The 22,042-nt window shown below is 38.3% G+C and overlaps 1 protein-coding gene across 1 annotated transcript in view; it reads left to right on the top strand.

Moving 5' to 3' along the window:
• VAT1L (vesicle amine transport 1 like) overlaps nucleotides 1-22,042 on the top strand; it is a 56,831-nt gene that overhangs the window by 8,990 nt on the left and 25,799 nt on the right. The window contains exons 3-6 of the mRNA XM_026856519.1: nucleotides 6,918-7,060; nucleotides 10,549-10,652; nucleotides 11,859-11,914; nucleotides 13,664-13,858. Coding sequence (XP_026712320.1) covers nucleotides 6,918-7,060; nucleotides 10,549-10,652; nucleotides 11,859-11,914; nucleotides 13,664-13,858 — 498 coding nt within the window. The remainder of the gene's footprint in view (nucleotides 1-6,917; nucleotides 7,061-10,548; nucleotides 10,653-11,858; nucleotides 11,915-13,663; nucleotides 13,859-22,042) is intronic.

Here is a 22,042-nt window from a genome sequence, read left to right as displayed (position 1 = left end):
CCCCCCCCCCCCCCCCCCCCCCCGGTAAAAAAACCTTAGGCTCTTCTTTTCTAGCTTTAATAAATCTTGTCTCTATCTTTATGATATCTACCCAAAAAATGAATTCTTTCAGGGATTTAGATTTGTGAGAGACAGCCATTATGCCCATTTGCTTATTTGTTTGCTCTTTATGTACTTCCTATTCTGAATTTTAGTTATTTACCAGGATTGTGTGAACACTTTGATTTCATCACTTAACCCTTCAGATGTAAAGCAGAATTATTAGCCAATTCTTTAGCATTTCGATCTTACGGATGTTAAAATTAAGCTGCCTTTCATGCGGAAACATTGATTGCTACCCTGAAGCTGTGATGTGACCTTCCCTTTCAGGCTCAGCAGCAGAGGAAGCACAAGCAGAGTAAGTTACAGATGCAGCTCTCATGTTTGTATTTGAAGGGTAAATCTCACTTGGCAACAGATACAGGTCATCCTGGCAGGATTGGTTACTGCTTGGCAGGAACCCTCTCTTGTATTGTGTCTCCCTTGCCTAAATTGCAAATATTTGAGGATGTGTTCCAAACTGAATCACTGAAGTGGTGATGTTTTATATGACAAAGAACTGGCACTCCTTAGTAAATCTAGTCACCTGCTATCATAGGCATATAGGAACCATTTCAAGAGAATTACCGTATTTCTTCTTTAAAAAATACATAATGTTTATGCCTTCAAATTCTCTCTGCTCTCTCTTGCTTGGTGAGAAATCTTTCTCAGGTTCCAGACTTTATTTTTGGCCAGTTAATGTATCTTTGTTTTGCTGGTGTTGTCCATTAATTAAAATTAGCTATTCTTTCTTCTTGGGGCACTTATTTCAGGTCTTTTTGGTAGGGTGTATAGGTGTTTATGGCTAGAAAAAGCTCAGAATCAAATCTCTCCTTGGCCTGTGTTTTTCAGGCTGAAAGCAGGTTGGTTTGTTCATAATGCTTTAAGTCTGTCTCCTCAGTCATCCTACAGACACTGGTCCAGGCAGACACATACACATTTCCTGGGCTCTAAGCTGGTTGGCAACAAAGCAGCAGTAAGCTGGTATGAAAGCCAGAGCCTTTTAAAACAGGTCTCACAGCATCCCTGATCCTTTTAAATATTGTATGGGTAGACTGAATTTAGGTCTGTCTGCACCTAGCAGGTAGGAGCACATTAAATAACACTCCTGTGTTTGAGTCAGTCCTTCCTAAATGTTAATAATCAGAATTTACTCTGCTCTTGATGGTCCTGGCCAGCATACTATACAATGGCATTAGTATTTCCCACTCTGCTGCAATCTTTACCCGGTACCTCCTGGGACTGCACCTGCTATTTTCATAGTAGCAATTCATAGCTGTTCTGCATTTGATGAAGTGCTTTCCTCTTATTTCATCTCCAGCAGACAAGGAAGGGGATAAATCAGCACACACAGAGCTCTGGGTAACCAGGTCTAGGCTGCATTAAGTACCCAGGCTGTCTCAGTTAAAGCCAGACACGGTATCTGAACGCTGAGCTGCCCCGGACCGCGGAATGGCTCTAAAGCAGCGGCTGCGCTCCCTCGGCAGTGCAGGAGAGTCCCAGTGCCGTGCCAGAGTCTATTTCCAGACACTGCCTCAGAGCATAATCTGTTAATCAAACACAGAGGCCTGGCGAGTCATACACAAAAAGCAATTTCCCTGACCAAAGCAGGCTGCAGTCTCTGAAGGCCTCTGCAGCCCTGTGCTCCCCAGAGGACGTGTCCTTCCCTGAATCCCCTGCTGAGTCATGTCACAGATGGGCAGTGCTTAACTCTTCTTTAGCTGTTCTACCTTTTCTGATAAAGCTTACATCCTCTGGGCAAGGATCTCAGTTGGAGTATGCTGGTGTGACTCCACTGAACGGAAGAGGATTTGTACCAAATGGAGATTCAGCCCTGAGTTTTAGATACACCTCAGCTGCACAATTTTGCAATGGAGTAGGAAAAAACCCCACTCTGCTAATTGTTGCAGAAAACAAGAGAATTTGAGGGTAAAAGAGATCATTATCTTGTGGTGACTCTTCCCCTCCCTCTACCCCAAAACTTACTTGTGATGCGCAGAGTGTAGCAGATGCTGCCTTACACTTGTTCAGGAATTACATTTCAGTTTCTCCACTCCTTGTTCACCTTAGTGTTTGGTTTCCAATTTCCTCCGCTGTAATTGGAAAAATGACACCTTCAGGAAATGGAGTGTTGTGTATCTGACTTCTCCTAACACTAGAGAAGTTTTCCTTGATGCCAGGAGATTAGTAGATGTCTTCTCTTGCAGTTTTCTTACTATGTGTACTTCATACCACCTTCCAATGTGGTTATGTGGCATCAAAGCATTTTGGAAATGTGGATTCTTCTCACGTTCAGTTCCAGACAGGTTTCTTGTGCAAGATTAAGTCTGAATGACTTTTTTAAAATGCTGTAGCACCTTTGGGCTGCAAAAATATATCATAGAAATGGTAATTTTTTACTGATGCTATTGGTTCTAATAGATGTAGTTTTGCAGGGTGGTATCTTTTAGATGGTTTGTTCCTTCCTGCTGTAAAGCTGGCCTCAGTTTATATAATAGCTGAAAAGATGCTTTCTTGAAAGTATACTGATCTATAACTGCTGTAATTCAGTGCACAGCTTGCACATCAGATTGAGGTCTGGCTTGTGCCAGTAGGTCAGACCCTTTCAGAAATGTGCTAACTTATACCCCTTACTTGTATTTCATCCAGTTTTAAGTTAAAAATATAAATAGCTTATTAATACTATGTTTTCTTCTATACATGCCTTGACTTTTAAATGTCAGTGACTTTTTTTTTTCTTACTTTGAAATTGTTTAAATGCACAGAACAGTCTACTTCATTTTTACTTCTTAAAAATCTACTTTTCTTTTATGTGATTATCTCAGTACCAGAAGTTGCCAGTCATGCAGTTTTAAACTTGGGCTTTAGAGCAAAGGGATATAAAGAAATCTCAATCTTTTTACTGGATCTAAAACTACTATAAGAATATCCATTTATAGTACAGTCTGTAATAATCATATGTGTAGATTAGGTTCAGCGTACTGGTTTTATAAATTGACAGAACACCTTGAAAAGGAATCCATCAAACAGGCTTTGAGGCTAAAGAGACACAAGACTTCTATGCCAAATCCAGTTTTAGGAGACATGCTTCATTTCCACAAAACGCAGATCCAGGTTATTAATTTCTTTGAGAACTCACTGTGTAGAGTACTGCATGATAAGTAGTGTATAAAATATATGTAGTTTAAAAGAGATTAATTCCATTTTAAGAGAATATTTTGTAACCAAGTCTGTCCCTTCAGTGAAGCAATTGATCATTTTTTTCAAAGACTGCTAAATCCTGTTAAAGGTAAATTTAATTGCCTAAGTGAGAATTATTTTTTGCCACTCATTAATTTTCCCAGGTTCAGGAAGCAAGAATCTGGTCAGTACTTATATGTAGAAATTTGCATGATATATGAAAAGTTAAACCTGTGAAGAGTTTTATTTTCATATTTTAAATCATTCCTATCTAATTAAACACCCTCTTGGAAGGCTTTAGAGTTCATAGGCTATTTCTGATTATATGGTGCCTGTGTCCATATCCATGTGGTCTCCACAGTGAAACCTGGTAGCAGAGATGCTGTGGTTTTGTTTTGGGGGGGAGGAGACAGCCCTCTTGTCCCTGTCTACCACAGAGCAGTTTTTAGGAGGGGGGTGGCTTTGGAATCCAAAAGACAAGACAGGACTTGTGTGCCCCCGTGATCAAAAGGTGCTTTCTGCTGAGAATGTGTGGGGGAACAGGAACCGCATGGATACGGCGTCAGCTCTGGGAGGAGGATGTTCTTCCTTCCAGCTGCAGAACCCTTTGTGAGCTATGGATATTCTGAGCACTGGGGCCTCACATACTCACAATTACAATGTATAGCCATCCAAACACTAGCTACTGATGCAGTGGTAGCTAGATGACTTGAGGGATTAGCAAAGAGATTTAAGAGACTTGCGTAGCCACAGTGCTGTTTAGGAGCTTAGTTGAATTCCACAGAAATTAGAGAAAAGTTTGAGTTCATAGGTTGCGTTCAGTTCTCCTGTTTTGGTGGGGGAAGCATGGAAAGTCCATTATCAGCCTTTATTTCTAGATTTATTAGTATTTGTATCTCAGAACAATTCGCACAAAAATAAGTACGCGTCAATGTCAAATTAAGATCTTCAGAAAGCTGTAGAAGAATGTTTCAGGGAATTGCCTCAAAATACTTCAGTGATGTTGTTCATCCAGTTATAAACGTACTGGTCATATGAGTCAGTTTTAGGCTTTAAATATCTACAGAAAGCTGGAAAGTATTCTGATCTGGGATTTTAGATAAGCTTATCTCTGTGAGGGGAGGAAGGGGGGTACTAACGAGTTTGAGTCAGGAGCAAAATAGGTTGTGTGCATCCTGGGCTTTCTGTGCACTTCTGTGCATCTGACTGTCAGTTTGTTAAATGTTAATCATTTCCTGCAGGATAAAAATCAACATGTTTTCTACTCTAATATTTGACCTTTTAAACATTCAGTGGTTTTGATTCAGGATATATTTATTATCCCGTGTCTTCCCAAGTTAGATTGAAAACGCAGAAAACCAATTAGAGAATAGATCGATAACGTTAGAATTTCACTGAATTAGCATACATTATAAACCCCTGGTTTACCTGAATCACTGTGTATGATGGTTTTCTGGGAGACACAGCAAGTGAGAAAAGAGGACTGCTAGTGGAAATGACTAAGAAAAGGAGAAATACAAAATCCTGATTATTTTTTTTTCTTGGAACTTTGTTACAATATTTGTGGAGACTAAAACCTAGACTTCAGAATGAGACAGTAACTAATAGAGAAATAAACTATTGGAGGAGTGATACATTTTCTGCTCCCCGGAGATGTTGCTTCTTGTGAGATGAGGCCTCTCAGAAATGGACTTTCCTATGATTTCTAAGAGATTAGGGATTCCAACCCAGGAAAATGGTGGATGGCTTTAAAAAGAAAAGGTCACTTATGTTTGGTATTGGATTACCAAGCTTCGAATCAGCATTCATACCTGGATCCTGCTATAAGTTTCTGTGAGCTGTTGGACGGTGTTCAATTTGCTGTGTTATTTCATTTTCTCATCTGTAAAGTAAGAATGAGAATGCATCCCTCCTGCTCTCTTCTGTGTGTCTATTGGTACCTGCCCAAAGGATCACATGAACCATGACTTGCTGTCTAGCTGTTTACTAATTAATCCAGTAGGAAACCAATCTAAAACTCCTGGATGCCACCATATATAAGTAATAATATTGTTTTGTCTTGCACTGTTCAGCTCGGAGGATTGTCAGTAGCAGTTGCATTCCTCATTATATGTGAGGATGCCAAGACCCCCAGGGTATGCAGGGTTATCTAATTATTCTACTGTAAATAAAGCCCAAGCACTGGTTACTGGTATTTACATACTAATAATCAGGGTTTCTGGTTGAAATGAAATGTGTTTATCCATGGATGATTTTACTGGTCATGCATACAGTTTACAGATCACAATCTTTTCCCTGTAAATATAAATAGAGAATCTGCTGAATTCTTTCAGACATTTTTAGAATGACAGTGCCATTTCTTGCTTCTGGGCATATCTGTGTAACTGTGCTAGCTCCCGTGGAATAATGTGGTTACGACAAGAGGCAGGATGTGGCTACCAAAAGCCTGTCTCCATTTGTTAGTGTGTTAAGAGTAAAACAAAACCCGCAGTTGTAAAAAGATGACCTGTTAGGATCTTTTTTGAAATCTAGATGGCTCAGCATTTACGCAGTGCTTCCCTTCTTCTCTCAGCATCATGAAATTTGAGGTTAAAACTTGCAGAAGTTGAAGCCTTCTGGGGCCCAAAACGGGAAAGTTGAAGTACAGGCATTGGAGTGCACAAACTCTCTCAATGCCCCAAGTCCATCCTAAACACCAACGTAGCATCTGATCGACTCCACTGGATTCCTGCCCAGACAGACACAGGAGGGGTATACTGGGAGAACGATTTTCCTACACATGCTCTATGCCATTTTATGCTCCTTGCTGTTAATCAGTTTTTGGTATTGGGGCACTGACATAAGCAGACCTGTTAGTGTGACTCAAGGCTATTTCTGCACTTTGAAATTATTGTTATTAATAACAGAGAAATCAGATTTGCTTACTATGCAGTATTTGTTATGTCAAGTTGCTGTGTCCTACTGAAACCATAAAAAAACGTGGTCACTTACGAATGGTAGGTTACATGCTGTCTTGAGACTGACTACACTAGACCTTCTGTATTAGGACTTCAAAAACCTGAAGCATAAAAGCTGTGTCTGAGTACTAGAGGAGCCAAGTGCTTGTACATTATCAGCCAGAACTTCTGTTCTGGTGACAGGTGCTTCAGGGCCTTCCCCATGAGCAGAGAGAACTGGAATCACGTTGCAGAAGCAGTCGACACTGTTCTGAGGTGTGAAGTGCAAAGTGTGCTGCTGACGTTACTCAAGGGACTCTGGGGAAAATGCACATAGGATGAAAGTAGCAAATATGAAATATTTCTCTAGCACTCTGAGTAATCACTTTTGGTGGTCCTTATAAATTAATGCTGTTTCCGTAAATTATACTGCCTTTGTTAAAAGATCAAGAAGAACTGTTTTCCAGTGCAATTTTTGATACATTAAATTACTTTTGTCCTTGCAGTTGCTTTCTCTTCTGAACATCCTTTTGATTTAAGTGCTGCTTTTTTCTTTTTTTTTTTCCCTGTGGTTGAAATGCATTGCACTGGTTAAGAAACTAGTTTGGAAAGTCCTTGCACATGTTTGGGTTTGGATTTTGCTGTGTCATGAGTGAATTGGCAGCTGTGAAGTCTGTCAACCAATTTCCATGTCAGTGAACTAATATAATAATGTGTTTGCAGGGTCAAGCTGTTGCTCAGCTCTGTTCAACCATTCCCAATGTTACTGTTTTTGGAACAGCTTCATCTTTCAAACATGAAGCCATCAAAGATTCAGTAACTCACCTGTTTGACAGAAATGCAGACTATGTTCAAGAAGTAAAGAGGTAATCTTTTATTTTCCTGAATAAGGTTTGTATAGTATTTGGCAAAATACTGTGCAAGACACCAGGCTGATCATATTTATGGGAAGAGATCACATTTGTGAATTTGGGAACTGTGGTTTATTTCAGATATTCCATCTGTCCACTACAAGGGACAAGTTAGTGAGCATTTCCATTGATATGCAACATAAGCTTTGTTAGTCCATATTCATATTTGGACATCTGTTCTGAGCAAAGGAAGTGAAAAAGAGTAAAGGCCTTAACAGAAGGATGTACTCTGCTATTATCTGCCTCTGTAGTAGCTCACTGTAATGCACTGTGTAAGAAATTTTCAGTGGATCTGTAAGTTATCCAGGTTTTGGAGTTCTCTGGTGTGTTTCTATCTGCCTGGGTTTTTATCCTCTGCCAGGGATTGATATCAGAGCACATGATGTCTGTTTTAATTTCAGATCCTTAGATTTTGTTTGTTTGCATTCAGATTAGAATCATTCTGTTGCCTTTTGAAGTCATCATGTGTATTTCTATTTACATGCTTTCAAATACTTTGTTTTCCAATTTGTCTGGTTTTAGATATTGGTGTTGATACAGGTGGCAAAACTTCAGAATTGATAAGAAAAATCTTAGTAAAAAATGTCCTTTTGATTTTACTTGTCAGACAGATAAGAATAATGTTTTCCCCTTCATCTTGTATCTGTCAAAATACTAGATTATGTAGCTGGGCATAAACCAAGAAATTTCTCAAAGGGGCACCCCAAGGTAGTACGGTTGACAGGCTTCCTGTCAAACTTCTGCATTCCTCAGTGTCATGCAACGTCTCAAAGTCTCTCAGTACGAGGGTTGCTAGCCCTCAAAGAGGCCCTTCAGTATACAGCAGACTTCTGTCTGAGCTGTTAGCAATCCAGACTGGTGTTGGAGCTGAAAGCAGGGTGTCTTGCTACTGTTTCTGGAGCACTCCCAAAGGCTTAAGAGAACATTTGAAGTGATCAATCACAAAGGACGTTTGATATCAAAGGAAGGCTTTTCCATATAGGAAGTTTCACCACAAAAGATAAAACTTGTCCAGCAGATGACACCCCTACCATTCATTTTCTTACAGCTCAGAAGAATTACAGCAAAATTTTCAGCCCTCTGATAGCCTTTCTCTTGGGGAAGTGTGTGTGTGTGTGTGTATATATATATATATATATATATATGAGTGTTTTGCTGCCCCTGGAAAATTGCTGTAGAGAGGTCAAAACTGAATTCTAGCAATTCCCACTTCATGAACACTAATTTGGCAAGAAAGAACACTTGAAAACGTTAGTCAGAGTTCAGCACCAACCTTGGCAGGGTATGTGGGTATGTGATGTGGGAGCAGATACAACAGAAATCAGTGCTTTAAAAAAAAGGAATAAAGCCCCTTTAACTTCTGATAACTTTATGATTGCAGATAACATTGACTGCTTCTGCCCTTCATCAGGGCAGTTCTTTTTGGGGCAGTTCCTGACACCACTTCGACTCTGTGTAACTGACTACTGAAATCAAAAGGAGATCTGGTTACGAAGGGTGGAATTCTCCTCTGTTAAGTCTGTTAAAATCCCTTTTGGTGATCCTACGTTTTCACAAATATTTTCACCTCACAGTAGACCAATGAGGCAGAGAACCAGTGGGTACAAAAGATAAAATGTAGATGCAACAAGCTAGTTTGTTCTTTTTCCTGGTATAGAGGTGCGTAGTATTAGCACAATTGATAGTCCTCCTTAAAAATCAGAATTGGCATCCTGTAGAATGTGCCAGTACTCTGATTTGTTGCTCAGATCTGTGTATTTTCACTTTGCATTGGAAGGATTAAAAAAAACCCCGTAGTGGTAATTCTGAGACTGCTATAAAGACAGATTGTCTAAGGAGGCTGTGGAGGGAACAGTGTAGTTGTTCTGTTTGCTGTATATTAGCTGTATACTATTCTGCTTAAGATGTTTGGCTGGCCAGCAGGGAGGACAGCCAGCCTGTTGCACACTGGGTTGGGGTGAGTCGTAAGGGAAGGGGAAGACTCTTCATTTCTTGAGGGTTTGTGAGCACGAAAGGGTGGGTCCCTGGCTGAGAAAGGATATTGATGGGAACCTACTTTATTGCAGGTAACTGCGGTATTCCAGGGAAGAGCTTTCACCAGGGAGCAAAGTCCATTTAAAAAAAAAAAAATATCCAAAAGAAAACACCAAACCACAAACAAATGAACAACAACAAAAAAAACCCCAGAGGTGATAGGAATGTGAAATGTTCCTAGGGGATGAGGAATCAGTTCAACCGTGGAAGCCACTGAAAGCTGTTTGATTGCAAAGTCATTATTCATTTACAGTGAAAGCTCATTCGGTGGCTGAATAGAAACAATTTATTACCCCACATATGGCAGCAGTATCAAAGAGTAAAGTTGTCCGATTTTGTTGCTGTTTGTAACCAGTGGATGTCTGAGTATCACCTTTGTTTTGTGAGGAAGCAGAAAGATGCATTGACTTCTGGCTGCAGTTGTACCACTGCAGAAGGCATGGGCATCAGGGGCTGAGTGTTCCTGGGCACTAAGTGCTATTGACTGCCCCTTAAACCTCTGACAGTCTCCAGGCTGCAATTTTCTTCTAGTGTCTGCACCAGTTATTTGCATAATTGTTTAAGAATATTAATCAAGAGTTTACTGCTGCTTGGCTGTTGACTTGGTTAGGAGGTAGGATATTGGACTTAGATCAGACTAGTGATAGGACTTTGCAGGCTGATGTTTTGCCAGGAAAAAAAGAACTAAATCAGGATATTTGGATATATTTTTTTTCTTCAGCATCATATTGACATTGCATTCAGAAAGCTGTTTGTTGAAAAATTATAAATATGCAAACTATTTATTGAAACAGTATAAATACTTTCTGCTTTCTATAATATGGCCTGATTGTATCTTTAGAGCTGGGATTCTAGCTCTTGGTAATTTTTCTTTATGCTTAATTTAACTCTGATATCTAGTTGATACAAAGTCTGAAACGGAAGACTCTTTAAATAACTACAAGGACATCATTTTATCTGAGAAGAACTCTAGGATAAGATCTCTTTATGACTTCAGAAAAAGAATATAAGCTGTGAATAACAAAAAGTCCTTTTTCTCTGGAATTCGTTGACCAAACAAAAGACATTTTCTTACATTTGATTCCACTCAAAAAGAACTTTATATTTATCACCTCTTTTTTTGATAATTTTACTGAAAGCCCTCAAAAAGGGGAAGCAAGATGGTTTCCTGCTCTTCTAAACCTGAAGGGTGTAGGTGTGCTGGCCCAACAAATTTGCATCCCCGCACTGAATGAGTTTGAATTGTCTTTTGGTGAGGAGAAAGTTTTCATGTAGTTAAAGCCTCATCCTTAGAGGCCTTTCTAAAGTACCTGGAAAATGTTAGTATTATGTTAACAATCAGCCTGTATCATGCTGGCTGACCAGTCCTGTGCCTCTTACTGCAGTCAGGTTTCTTTCTTGCTTTTTAGAATCTCGACAGATGGCGTAGATATTGTTTTGGACTGTCTTTGTGGAGAAAATACTGGGAAAGGCCTCAGTCTTCTGAAACCACTTGGGACTTACATTTTATATGGTGAGTGGAAAAAGCCAGGTACATATTTCAAAACTAAAGATTTGCAAAGCTTAAAATGTCTTTAAATCACCCATGCCACTTCTCCCAGAGCTGGAGGCCACTGTGTTACACTTTCTCAATTTGACTATTTCTAATCAAGGATTTTAGTGAAGCTGAGCATGGACTAAATTATTGAAAAAAAATAGGTAATACAAAGAAGCTCTTAATAAAAATTTTTTAAAAATATACAAAAGTGAAACTGAACAGACATTTCAGATTGTTAAACGCTATTGGGTGATATAGGAGAAATGTAGGAGAAAGCTTGGCTTTGTTGTTCTACACACCACAGGAATCAGTGTGGCCAAGGAAACTGTAATATAGCTCTTGTAGGAGGGAAGCTTGGAAAAGGATTACAGAAAAAATGCTATAGTTTTTATTTGACAGGACTTTGAGGAATTCAGGCCCAGGCTTCTGTTCACAAATTTCCATTCATGTAGATGGACTGTTCCACATAACAAGTAAACATGTCTTTCCTGCAGTTCTGCCAGGTTGCCGTGTTGTGTGTTGCTAAAGCAGGCCAGGCTTCTGTAGGAGGACAGCTGAAGGGATTGCTAAACTTTTGAAACAAAGAACATACCTGTATTGCTGTGGAAGGTGCAGTGGCATCATGGATAAGCGTACCTGCTTCCTTGGGCTTACATCTGGCTAGCAGAGTGGCAACAACGAACGCATTGTCACTTGGGGACCTGCCTGGACTGTACAAGCCAGCCTGGTTGCCTGTTTGTAACGAAGTCGCTGCCAGTGAATTGTCATTATGTTTGTTAACAGGTTGTAGTGTGCAGGCATGTATATTCGCATGTGTAGTGGTCAGTTGTATCTTTACAGATACAGAGAAAGGACACCTGTGTGCTAGTCGCTGCTTAATAAGTGTGTCAGAGATAAATGGCATTTTAATGCAGAGAAAGAGAGAACTATAGAAGAGTTTTGGTGTTAAGATGCCTAGTAGCACTTAACCTGTTCCTGGTTTGGGAAGATTTCATAGACTGTTTTGTCATCTTGGAATACCTATGAACTGGTAGGGCTCAGTTACCTGAGCCTCTGTTATTTATTCCCAAAGTATAAGGGTGTCTACTAATACCTTCTGAAACTTGGGAAACATTTTTTTTTTCTTAAATATGAATTGTGGAAGCGATTTTACATGTAATAAATGGTCCTTACTTTTTACAGGTTCATCTAACATGGTTACTGGGGAGACAAAAAGCTTCTTCAGTTTTGCAAAATCAGTAAGTGTCCCAGTGCTGTGATTCTGCTCTTTCCTCTTAACTTCAGTCTTTTCTGTTGCATTTTCATCTTTATCATTCTCATTTATCTGTACTAAGTTGTTACTTCTGATGTTGCTGAAGAGGGTGGTTTTCTAACTGCAGTGTGGTCTGACGTGTTTTCTTCTGATACAACAGCTAGACAGGAATTGGATCTGTGTGCAGTGCATATTTAAATTGTTAGCCCTTTTACAGCTAAGTTTAAAGTTAGACTGCATTTATTAATTTACTTATGGCAGGATATCATATCCATGGATATGGATAACTGTACCCTGTAGGTTCCTCGTATCTGAAAACACGGTTGGGACAGTGCAGTGAATTAAAGGAGATATTGAAGGAGATACATCTCTTAAGGTGGGGCTTGTGTCCAGTCATTTTCAGTTTTTCAGAAGTTAGTTCCGTACAGAAATGCATTTTTCAGTTCTCCATATTAATTTCAAGTGACATCAAAGAGATGATGATGTTGTATTTGTTTCCTAATTGATAATATCAACAAATCCAAAATTCAAGGGTTAATTTTTTTTCTTAATCTTCCTGCAACAACAAAAATCTTCTGAGAAATCCTAGAGATTGAATAAGGGACAAATCTATCAAATAAACTGCTAGTGAGAAATAAATTAACCAGGAGTGAAAGTGATTCCTTCAGACAAGAAAAACAGAGGGAGAAACCTTGTCTGAAGATCTGTCATACAATCTTTCTGCCAAGAGCTCATTTACAGCTTCCAGCAACAACTCCTTCCCAGGAGAAATTAGCTTAAAAAGTCTCTGTGTAGTTGAGAACAAGATAAGTCAAAGGCTGTAGCAAGAAGCTGTTCTTTGCCTCCCACATTTTCTTAATGGTTGTAGTGGCATGATCTTTGTTATTGTCATGTGTTTGTGAACTAAAACAAGATAATTTTTACTTCACAGCCTTTTTACTGTTAATATAAACGTATCCAGATGTGTATAATTCATGGGGTTGATTGGCCCAACGAAATCGATTTCAACTGAAATGTTTTTCAGATAGTACTGGTATTTATTGACTGAATAAATATGAATAAATTGACTTAATTAAAAAAGCATATACAATCTTGTATAAAAGTAGAACCAGTTTCTTTATGTAATTATACTGCAAAACTTAACTCATCAAAATTGCATGAAAATTTTAATTAAAAATTGACCCATTCAAATAAAACTTGCTAGGAGGTGGGATCTCAGTCTCAAGGATGCCCTTAGGCTAAATGAGAGAAAATAATTTCATTAGATATTATGAGGCTTGCTCAAATATCACAAATGTAATAATGGATGAAGAGTAAATGGAAACTGATAAGCAGTGCATCGTTTTCTTGGTTTTGAGAGAAGAATAATAGTCAAGAGCTGCCTGCAAAGGTTTGGGTAGCTTGCATGGCTCTCTTAAAATAACGAAGAATAGCAGAAGAAAGGAGGTCTAAATGCTGTACTTCTAGAGCCACATCCTAAACCCAGGTCTGTTTGCCATTCTTGGAATACCCTAATCTCATGCAACACATGTCTTTGTTTTATATCCACATGTCAGTCAGCTGCACACTTTCATGCCTTTGCCTTAAATAAAATCTTTACTGCTTCTCTTGGCTACTGTTCAGATCTGACAGATGAGTAGTGTATCACATCTGCCCAGTCAGTTTTCTTGTGAAGTTTCCTATACATTCTTTGAATAATGTTTTTCTAACCCTGCTGTTGTTTGTGGCTTTCCAGTGGTGGCAGGTTGAGAAAGTAAATCCTATCAAGCTCTATGAGGAGAACAAAGTCATCGCTGGATTTTCCCTGTTGAATCTACTTTTCAAACAGAATCGAGGTGGCCTGATCAAGAGTGTGATGGACAAACTCCTAAATCTGTATAACAATAAGAAGATCAAGCCGGTGGTTGATTCATTATGGGCTTTGGAAGAGGTAGGAGCAAAATTCTTCCCCATTTTGAAATGTCTGAAATATATGCACTTTTAGATGTGAAATTAGATTTACATATGTTCTCTAGTTATTAATATATTCTGCTTTTTAGATTGTGCACAAGTTAACTCCATAGCCCCTGCTATTTAGAAATTCGATGATCCAGAGTTATCAACACAGTTCTCTAAAATATTTTTCAGATATTTTCAGTTTCAAATGCTCTGTGCAGTTTTTGAAAATACTAATAATGTGGGGTTTCAATCTTAGAAAATTGTTTCTGTTTCCTAAGTTCATGAAATATGTGACTAACAAGTGCGGTGTGAAATGCAGGCATTATAATTGAAAACAACTTAAAATCTATTCTGAGAAAGAGATCTAATACATAAGCCTTAGTTTCAGTGTTACATTTATGCTAGCAAACCTTGGAAGCTGGGAAGTTTTCAGGAAGTTACTGAAAATATATCACAGGCAGTCAAATCAGAAATCACTTTTAAGGTAAGTTACATTTGTGGAGTGTGGGGTTTCTGGTTCTTTTTTTCCTTCTAATTGCTCAACTCTTTTTAGACATGTAAAGAAACTAATCTGATCATAGCCTGGACAATTATAAGCCCCTTCACCAAAGCACTATTTCTGAGACCTTTATACTTAAGATGCTGAAAAATGGACGTATTCTTTGAGGTGTGAACAGACATCAATGTATAAACAAACAGTATGATTATAGTAGCACTGCCAGATTAATATTTGTTTCATGTGTTTGTGAACTGCACTGAGCCTGACACATCACTTAAGGTGATGATCTGTAAGAGCTCTGCTGAATGTGGATTGTGGTTGTGTCATTGTGTGGCTGCTATTCAGAAGGTGCTGTGACAAAATTCTGTCTGTGTCTGAGCATGTTAGGTGGTACTACCATGTATCCATGAGGAACTAGTAACCATCAGAGTTAGTAAAATATAGTATTATTAATGTATTAAGATTTTGAATGCCCTGTGGGCAGGGATCTGAGCTCAGCATGTTGTTCATTATTCAAGTGGCATTATAGCACCCCCCACTGTCAAGGACACAAGTAAGATATTGTGAGTTGTATGGTGGGACACCTCAGCCTCTGACAGTTCTTGTAGCACCTTCACTGGGGCTTGTACACGCCTGGGCCAGCTTATGTGACAAGGCCTGTACTGCCTTAGGTTGTGCTAATGTGGGAACTAGATGTCTCCCCATGCTATCACTGCATCTGTCCCGGCATACCTCAACATGCCGTTCTGTGCGGTACAGCAGATGCCAACAGTCCAGCATGATACGGGCTCTGTTTGTTCCTCTCCAGCAAAACAGAGGACTGACAACTTCCCCAGGAATCTCTTCCTGTTTCTCTAAAACATCCACCTGAGGCCACACTGACACTGACAGCAATCCAGTAACACCTCAGGCTTTTACCAGCAAGTGGCATGGGAGCGCCTAATTCTCACCATGGAACTGCTTAAGGGAAATCAGATCTTGTATAAAGTAGCTGGCTCAGGCAAGACACAATCCTCTGCTGTTGTCTGAAAGGGAGAGAGCCCTTTGAAGAGCAGTGTAAAATAGAAGTGGGATCAGTTCTAGGTTTTTAATGTGAGTTTTTCTAAATTTAATAATTAAATAAGCTTAGGAGGTATTTTAAACATTTAAGTGGCACAAGTCTCTAGGCATTCTGCAATTCCTGTGTTGATGTAAGTATGTACTTTTCATGTATTGGTAACGAAAGGATAATTAGAATAGTAGCAATAGTTTAAAAAGTCTTGATCAAGAACATAACATGAAAAAATTACATGCAGCAGGCTGATCTTAATAGTCAACATAATGGGAATATGTTGGAAAACTTCTGTTTGATAACATTTCATCTTAACATTTGGCAGTAACACACACCATCCCTACCGGTAGATTGTGAAATGTGTAAATACATCTGTTAAAAAGCACAGTCTAGAAAACTACAGCTCATTTATCGTGCCTGCTCACTTTCCATGAGCTATCTGGTGACTTAGGAAGGAAATGTCTGCCTGGTATCTGCAGGGGTATAACAGTGCTAGAGGTGTCCTTAATCAATTGCAAAGTATTACTGAAATATTACTCAGAGCATTATGATTTGGGGGATATATTTTTGTGGATATAAAAATAACTGAGGGCTGACTCTCAAGTTAATAAGATACACAGAAAAATGTGTCATAGCTGAGGACTAAATGGAACCAGACTGAAGAAAGGTTGGTGTGTATTTTTGTTCTGTTTTGGGAGGTTTCTTATTTTAACTCCATAGCTCTAACATCTCCCCCCTTCAGAGTGTGACATTTAATTGCTTTTCATTTCCTATTGAGTAAGCCTGATTTATTTTTTTTCCCAAATGTCCACTTTTATTTGACTGTTCTCAGTAGTCCTCATGAAAGACTAAGCCAATATGACCAATTTTTACCACTGATGTTTCCTGAGGAAATCTGACCCATAAGAGCACTGAGAATAAATGTTTAACTAGAGAGTGTCAGAAAGGAAGCCTCCCTGCATGACGGTTGAAAATGAATGACTGAATAGTTTTTTTGTGGAAGAATATCACCCTCTCCGAAGGCTCACAGGAGAATCCATTTGTCCTCTGACTAGTAATTTTTTAATAGAGATGAGCTTGAATCCAGTAAGTGACAATCAAAATGAAAATACTTTAAGGAAAAAAAATCTCAGAGGAGTCTTAACCATGAGACACCTTTCCAAATGTTTAATGTTAAATACCTGAATGCATCATCACATACGTAAAAGTTTTGATCTATATATGAAAGGTATATCCCCAAAACATTCCTTCAGCTTGCTTTATTCACTCTGCATCTGCATTTGTTTTCACGTATTTCTTCATTGTGCAAATATCAATTCACAAATTAATGTGGACTCTCTAAAGTCAACATGGAAGACACCTGGTTTTCTTCCAAAATTGTATTATACTACAAATACTTATCAATCCTGTATCAGTTGCCATAGCCATCTGTGTATCAGAGCTGAAAAGCATCTTTGCAGTCTTAGAAGACAATAAGTTGTATGTACAGTGGTGTTCCCTTTTGCTGCTTGAGGCTGGTTGCTACAGGACCACTTCCTTGCATCATATCCTCAGAATTGAGGGCTTTAAATTCTAGTGCTTGTGAGAACAGCCAGAGAAAGGTTTTATGTCTGTTTAATAGGTCTCCATGAACTGTGTAAAAAAGATTTCATTGTTCTAAAAGCCTGGTATGGTTCCTTGAACAGCATTTATTTCTTAATATGTTCTGCAGGAGTACACAGTTTGAATTTAAAAGAATATACTGATTAGAGAATATTTTAATAGCAGTGAATTTTTGCTTTTTAAAGTGTTTCAAGTGGCAGTAATACAGGATTTAGGGAAAGGTATTAGATGGCTGTTTGTCTATCACATAGTGTATGTTAAGTGATGTCTAGTTGGCTGTCAAATAATATTCAGGATAGCACTGTTGAGAAATTATTAGGCAGACTTAGCTTGATACTATTCCTGTTTATCAATAAAGGTTTTTCTGAGTGTCAATGAGATCATTCTAATGACAATCCCTTATGGTGGTCTGATTTCTCTTGGTTTAGGGCCTCCTTTGAAGGCCGTGAAAAATCAGTGGAAGGGCCTCTAGTTTCACTGGCCTTTGTTTTAGGATGAGGATTGCCTTGCCTCTTAATGAGTTTACCAACTGACTGAAGAGAGAGTAGGACAGAGTTTGTTTTGGATGGAAATTTAGAAATTACTTTTTCTTCAGGGCATCAGATTATTACTAACACAAGGGAGATTAGGATCTAGAATATTGACTACTGTTATGGAGCAAAACTACTTGTATTGCTTTGTTATCTTTTGGTGTTGGCTTGGGAAGTGTAACTTTAATCTCATTTACATCCATTAATCCTAGTAAAGTCAAGTCTGTTCTTAAGTAGGCCATTAGAGCCACTTTATGGAGTTAATGTAAGAAAGATTTAACTAAGAGACAGTAACAAAATGCATAGATACTTTCAAATGGAAATCTAACTGCGAAATTACTCATCATGACATGAGTGAAGTCATACAATAAATTAGCTGTTGAGATCTCGCTGTTGTACAGTTATTTGTTTATGCATTCAAGTGTTTAAAAGATGAAGTAATTTATAGATGGTGCATGCTTAAAATGCTGTTCTGTAGTAAAAAGCTGATTGTCTTGTAAGATTGCATTTCATTACAAATAGTAGAGTTTAAAACAGAATTAGTATTCAGTGAATATTTGAGCTTTGTGGTTGCTTCTTTGTTAGTAACTACTTATCTAATCCTTAATTTGCAGTTAGTCACTCTTCTTCGTACTGATTAATTTGTAGCATGCATTTATGCATTAGCATTCTCCTGAGGGTCTGTGAATCTTTGGCGTTGCACAGTAGAGAATTCTAGATTATAAACAGGATGAAAACTGAAGGTTCTTAACCTAGTGTATTGAATAAAAATGTACACGTTGCACTTTTTAAATTGTTTTCTTCAGCTTCTTATAATTGCAAAAGAAAATATGTAGTCAAGGGAGAATGAGTTACTGATACAGAAGCTATATGTACCTTTGGTGATGTACAGCACTTAACAGTAGCACTGATAGCATGGAAAACAAAACTCACAAGTTCTTGCACATGAACTGCCAGTCAGGAAGGTGACAGCACAAAATATGGTCCATGTCATCAAAATATCTTAGGCCCCTTTCCTCACACTAGACTGCCTGCTTCAAAAAGGCCTCCCAATATGTCAGAAATTTTTCAGACTTGGGCTATTTTGGTCCATATGGGTGACCAGTGAGACTATGGAAAAACATCCTGACTGCAGATCTGTGCTGTGTACTCAGGATTCGGTCCATTCTTGTCAGGAGTGCACTGTTACATATTAATTATGGTATCGAAGACCTGTACTGCCTTAAGGCTGATAAGAATGATGAAAATGTTGAAACCTGTGGAACAGAGTTGCTACTTAATCTTAAAAAGTAAGAGGATAATCTCATCATATTACACGATCAGGCCAGTACCTTATAGTAGGCACTGAAAGTCACCCCATGTCACTGTACTGTAGTGATAATGTAATAGTGTCTTCAGCAGCTCCTTACTTAGCAAATAACAGTGCAACAACTGCAGCCCAGATCCAGGAATACACTGTGGCTCCCGGCTGTGGGAATCAAGGCACTGAACACATTTTATGGATCAAGCCCTGTGGATCTTGGTATGAGTATCAGAGGACTCTAGTGATTGTGCCTCACAGAATATTATTGGCTGGAGCCCTGCACCTTAATTTAGTTTGTAAGGATCACTGCACTATCAGTCATTGTTTGGTTTTGGCTGAATAATTATGAGAGATGTTGTAGGTCTAGCTGCAAATACAGTTTTTATATAAGTGAGATTTCCTTGTCTTGTGGACAGAGCTTTTCTCTATAGTAAATTTCTAAGGAAAAACCAAGCTGTTTTGAAGAACCTAAACCTAAAGGAGTACAGTGCAAATGATTACATTGTAGTAACATTATAGAATACCTGCTGATACAGTAATTTTCTTTAAAAGAAATATTTTCTCACTTGTTGCTGTTCTCACATACTTTCTGTTCTCTGCATTAGCTTTCAGTGTTATTAGCATGCAGAGGAAAGCAGTAGAAACCTTACATCTAAGATCACAGCCTTATCAAGCTGCAATCCAGTGACGAGAACTGGACAAAGGAACACTTTCCATACAGAATTTATAGTGTGTTTTGGAGAGGGCAAAGTCATCACAATATGTCTGGTTTTAGCACTGCTCTGTGGCTCCAAAGGATTCAGGTGCTGTAAACCTGGTTTCTTCCACTGAACTCATCTTCTTATATAAATAACCATCTCAGTGCATGCTTTTAGATATCAATGTTATCAACATTATTTAGGGCTGAGGGATGGGAAGTCTCAAACTCATGATAGCGGAATAATAACTGAACCCCTTAAAGCAGAGACTTTTAATTTCATCAGAAGTTATTTATGCCTTTCACTGATATTAGCTTTAGAGGAAAAAGCCTTTAATATATTTGTGTGTATATGTGTATATATATACTAAGACATAGAGAAAATTGCCCCATTAGTTACTCTTAACATAGAGGGCAATCTAATAATAAATCACATCAGGCTGATACCTTGTAATGAATACTAAATGCCATCTTGTGTCTATTTTATTTTTCTTCAAGTGATAATATAATAATGACATGTGCAGGTTTTCCTCTTTTCTGCTTGATGAAAACATTCTTCAGCTGAACAAACTACACTGTTTTTGAAGTCAAGTGTCTTCTATAGCATTTAGAATCTGTATTTGTTCTTCAAGATATGCAAAATAATCTAGAGTAACATGATAAAAGCGGAAGTTCATTTATAATCAAAGTAATAACCCACCCTGAAATACAGAAAAGAATAATTTTTTCGTAAGCCTAATCCAGGCTACTTTGCAGTATTACATTGTAGTAGAAGGAGGGAGATGTAACTCATTCTGTGTGAGCTCTCACAAGTGTATCGGTGTTTCCTTTGCTATGATTGCTCCTCTAGCATTACATTGAAGGGTCTGCTTGTTCTGATGCTGTGAGTATTTCTCTGACAGTACTTCATTTGCAGTTGTTCATGAGCTGCTTTCCTGATTTACAGGTATTAGCTCTGCATATATACTGTCCTGTGATACTGCCTTAGAACTCCCTTTGTTCTGATGCGTGAGACTGTTCCCTTTGTCTGTGTAAAACAAACATCTGTAGTTCAAAGTAAATTTAAATGTTTGTACATCACTGTTGCTTCTCTGTATACAAACAAGTCTAACACAAGTTTAATACAAGCTTCATGCAGATATCAAAGCATACAAAAATGCAAGGAGCTGTGTCTTGCTGATGTAACAGGTTTCAAAATAGAGATGTGGGGAAAACAGACTGAGAAGCAAAACATGAATAATTCAGGGTGGCTTGCTTGTATGTTCACAATCAAATTATGCACAGTTCTAGGCCAAAATTTATTTCAAATTTTGGGAAGAGTAAGGGGAAAACTATTTCACATGAATTTTACCTCACCAACATTAAATGTAATGAACACAAGTTCTAAATTAAAGAAAACTGAGCCATGAGTAAGGTGATTTTTTGCAATGAATTTTTACCAAGATGCTTATCTGAAGTAAATATTAATTAAAACTCCAAATAATTTCAGTGCTGTATGCTTAGAGGAATAAAACATACCTTGAAAGTACTGGAGATTAATTAGTTAGTGCAATATTTTTCCCTCTAAACCATTGCATCTACCTGATTATGGGATCCTCTCTACTCTTGCATGAATTAAGGTCTTACTAAATGCCTATATAATTTAATTTACTCTTCTTCCCCATTTAATGCTGTTTAACAGGACTTAATAGTCATCATTCATTCTACCCTTCCTAACTGTATCAGCAAGTGATGGCATAACCCAGCTGTCTCTTTGGCTTCACACACTGTTGATGGCAGTGTAATGTGATTATGATTTTATTAAGAATGAGATATAAAGAAACAAGGCAACTTAGATATAGGCACTGTGGCTCCATGATAAGGCCTCAGATACATGATATTAGCTATGATTACCACAAAATCAGGTTGGGTAAATGAGCTGTTTTAGGAAACTCAGGCTTCAGTTGTTAAGTCTGATAAGTATGTAAGCAGAAGTCAATTATTTTCAATTGCAATATATTATTCATAAACACTGCATGAAATTCAAGCTACATGAATGGAATTTAATTAAACAAGTAATTTATTTCAGCTCTGTGCTTTTTTTAATGTTTTTTACCACTTTTGAAATTTAGCTTGTTTCATCTAGCCTGCCAGCAGAATACCTGTTTAAACAATTTTTGCCATCTAGAGTTTTTAGAATGTTTCTTCATGCATGCTGGGAATATTCATGCCATAATACTCATTATATAGATAAATAACGAAAGAGATGGTGGATATCTTAATTTGCCTGATGCTACGCAGCACGTTAGTGGAAAGATCATGGATCAGCCTGAGAATCTCTTTCCGTTTCCAGTTATGGCCTCTAAGAGCCAAGGCCCTGGGCTGTGTCTCGGCATCTCTGTGAGCCTTTGTGATTCCTGCAGTCACTGGGGGCTCTCATCTCCGAATGGTAGGTGTTCTACCAAATATCAGTAAGATGTTCCATTTCAGGGGAATGATATCTTAATGTTTTGGA

Source organism: Athene cunicularia (assembly GCF_003259725.1).
Source record: "Athene cunicularia isolate RWA chromosome 11 unlocalized genomic scaffold, athCun1 chr11_part1, whole genome shotgun sequence".
Classification (NCBI taxonomy): domain Eukaryota; kingdom Metazoa; phylum Chordata; class Aves; order Strigiformes; family Strigidae; genus Athene; species Athene cunicularia.
Note: the sequence above shows the minus strand (reverse complement) of the source record. Positions and strands in the feature narration are given on the sequence as shown.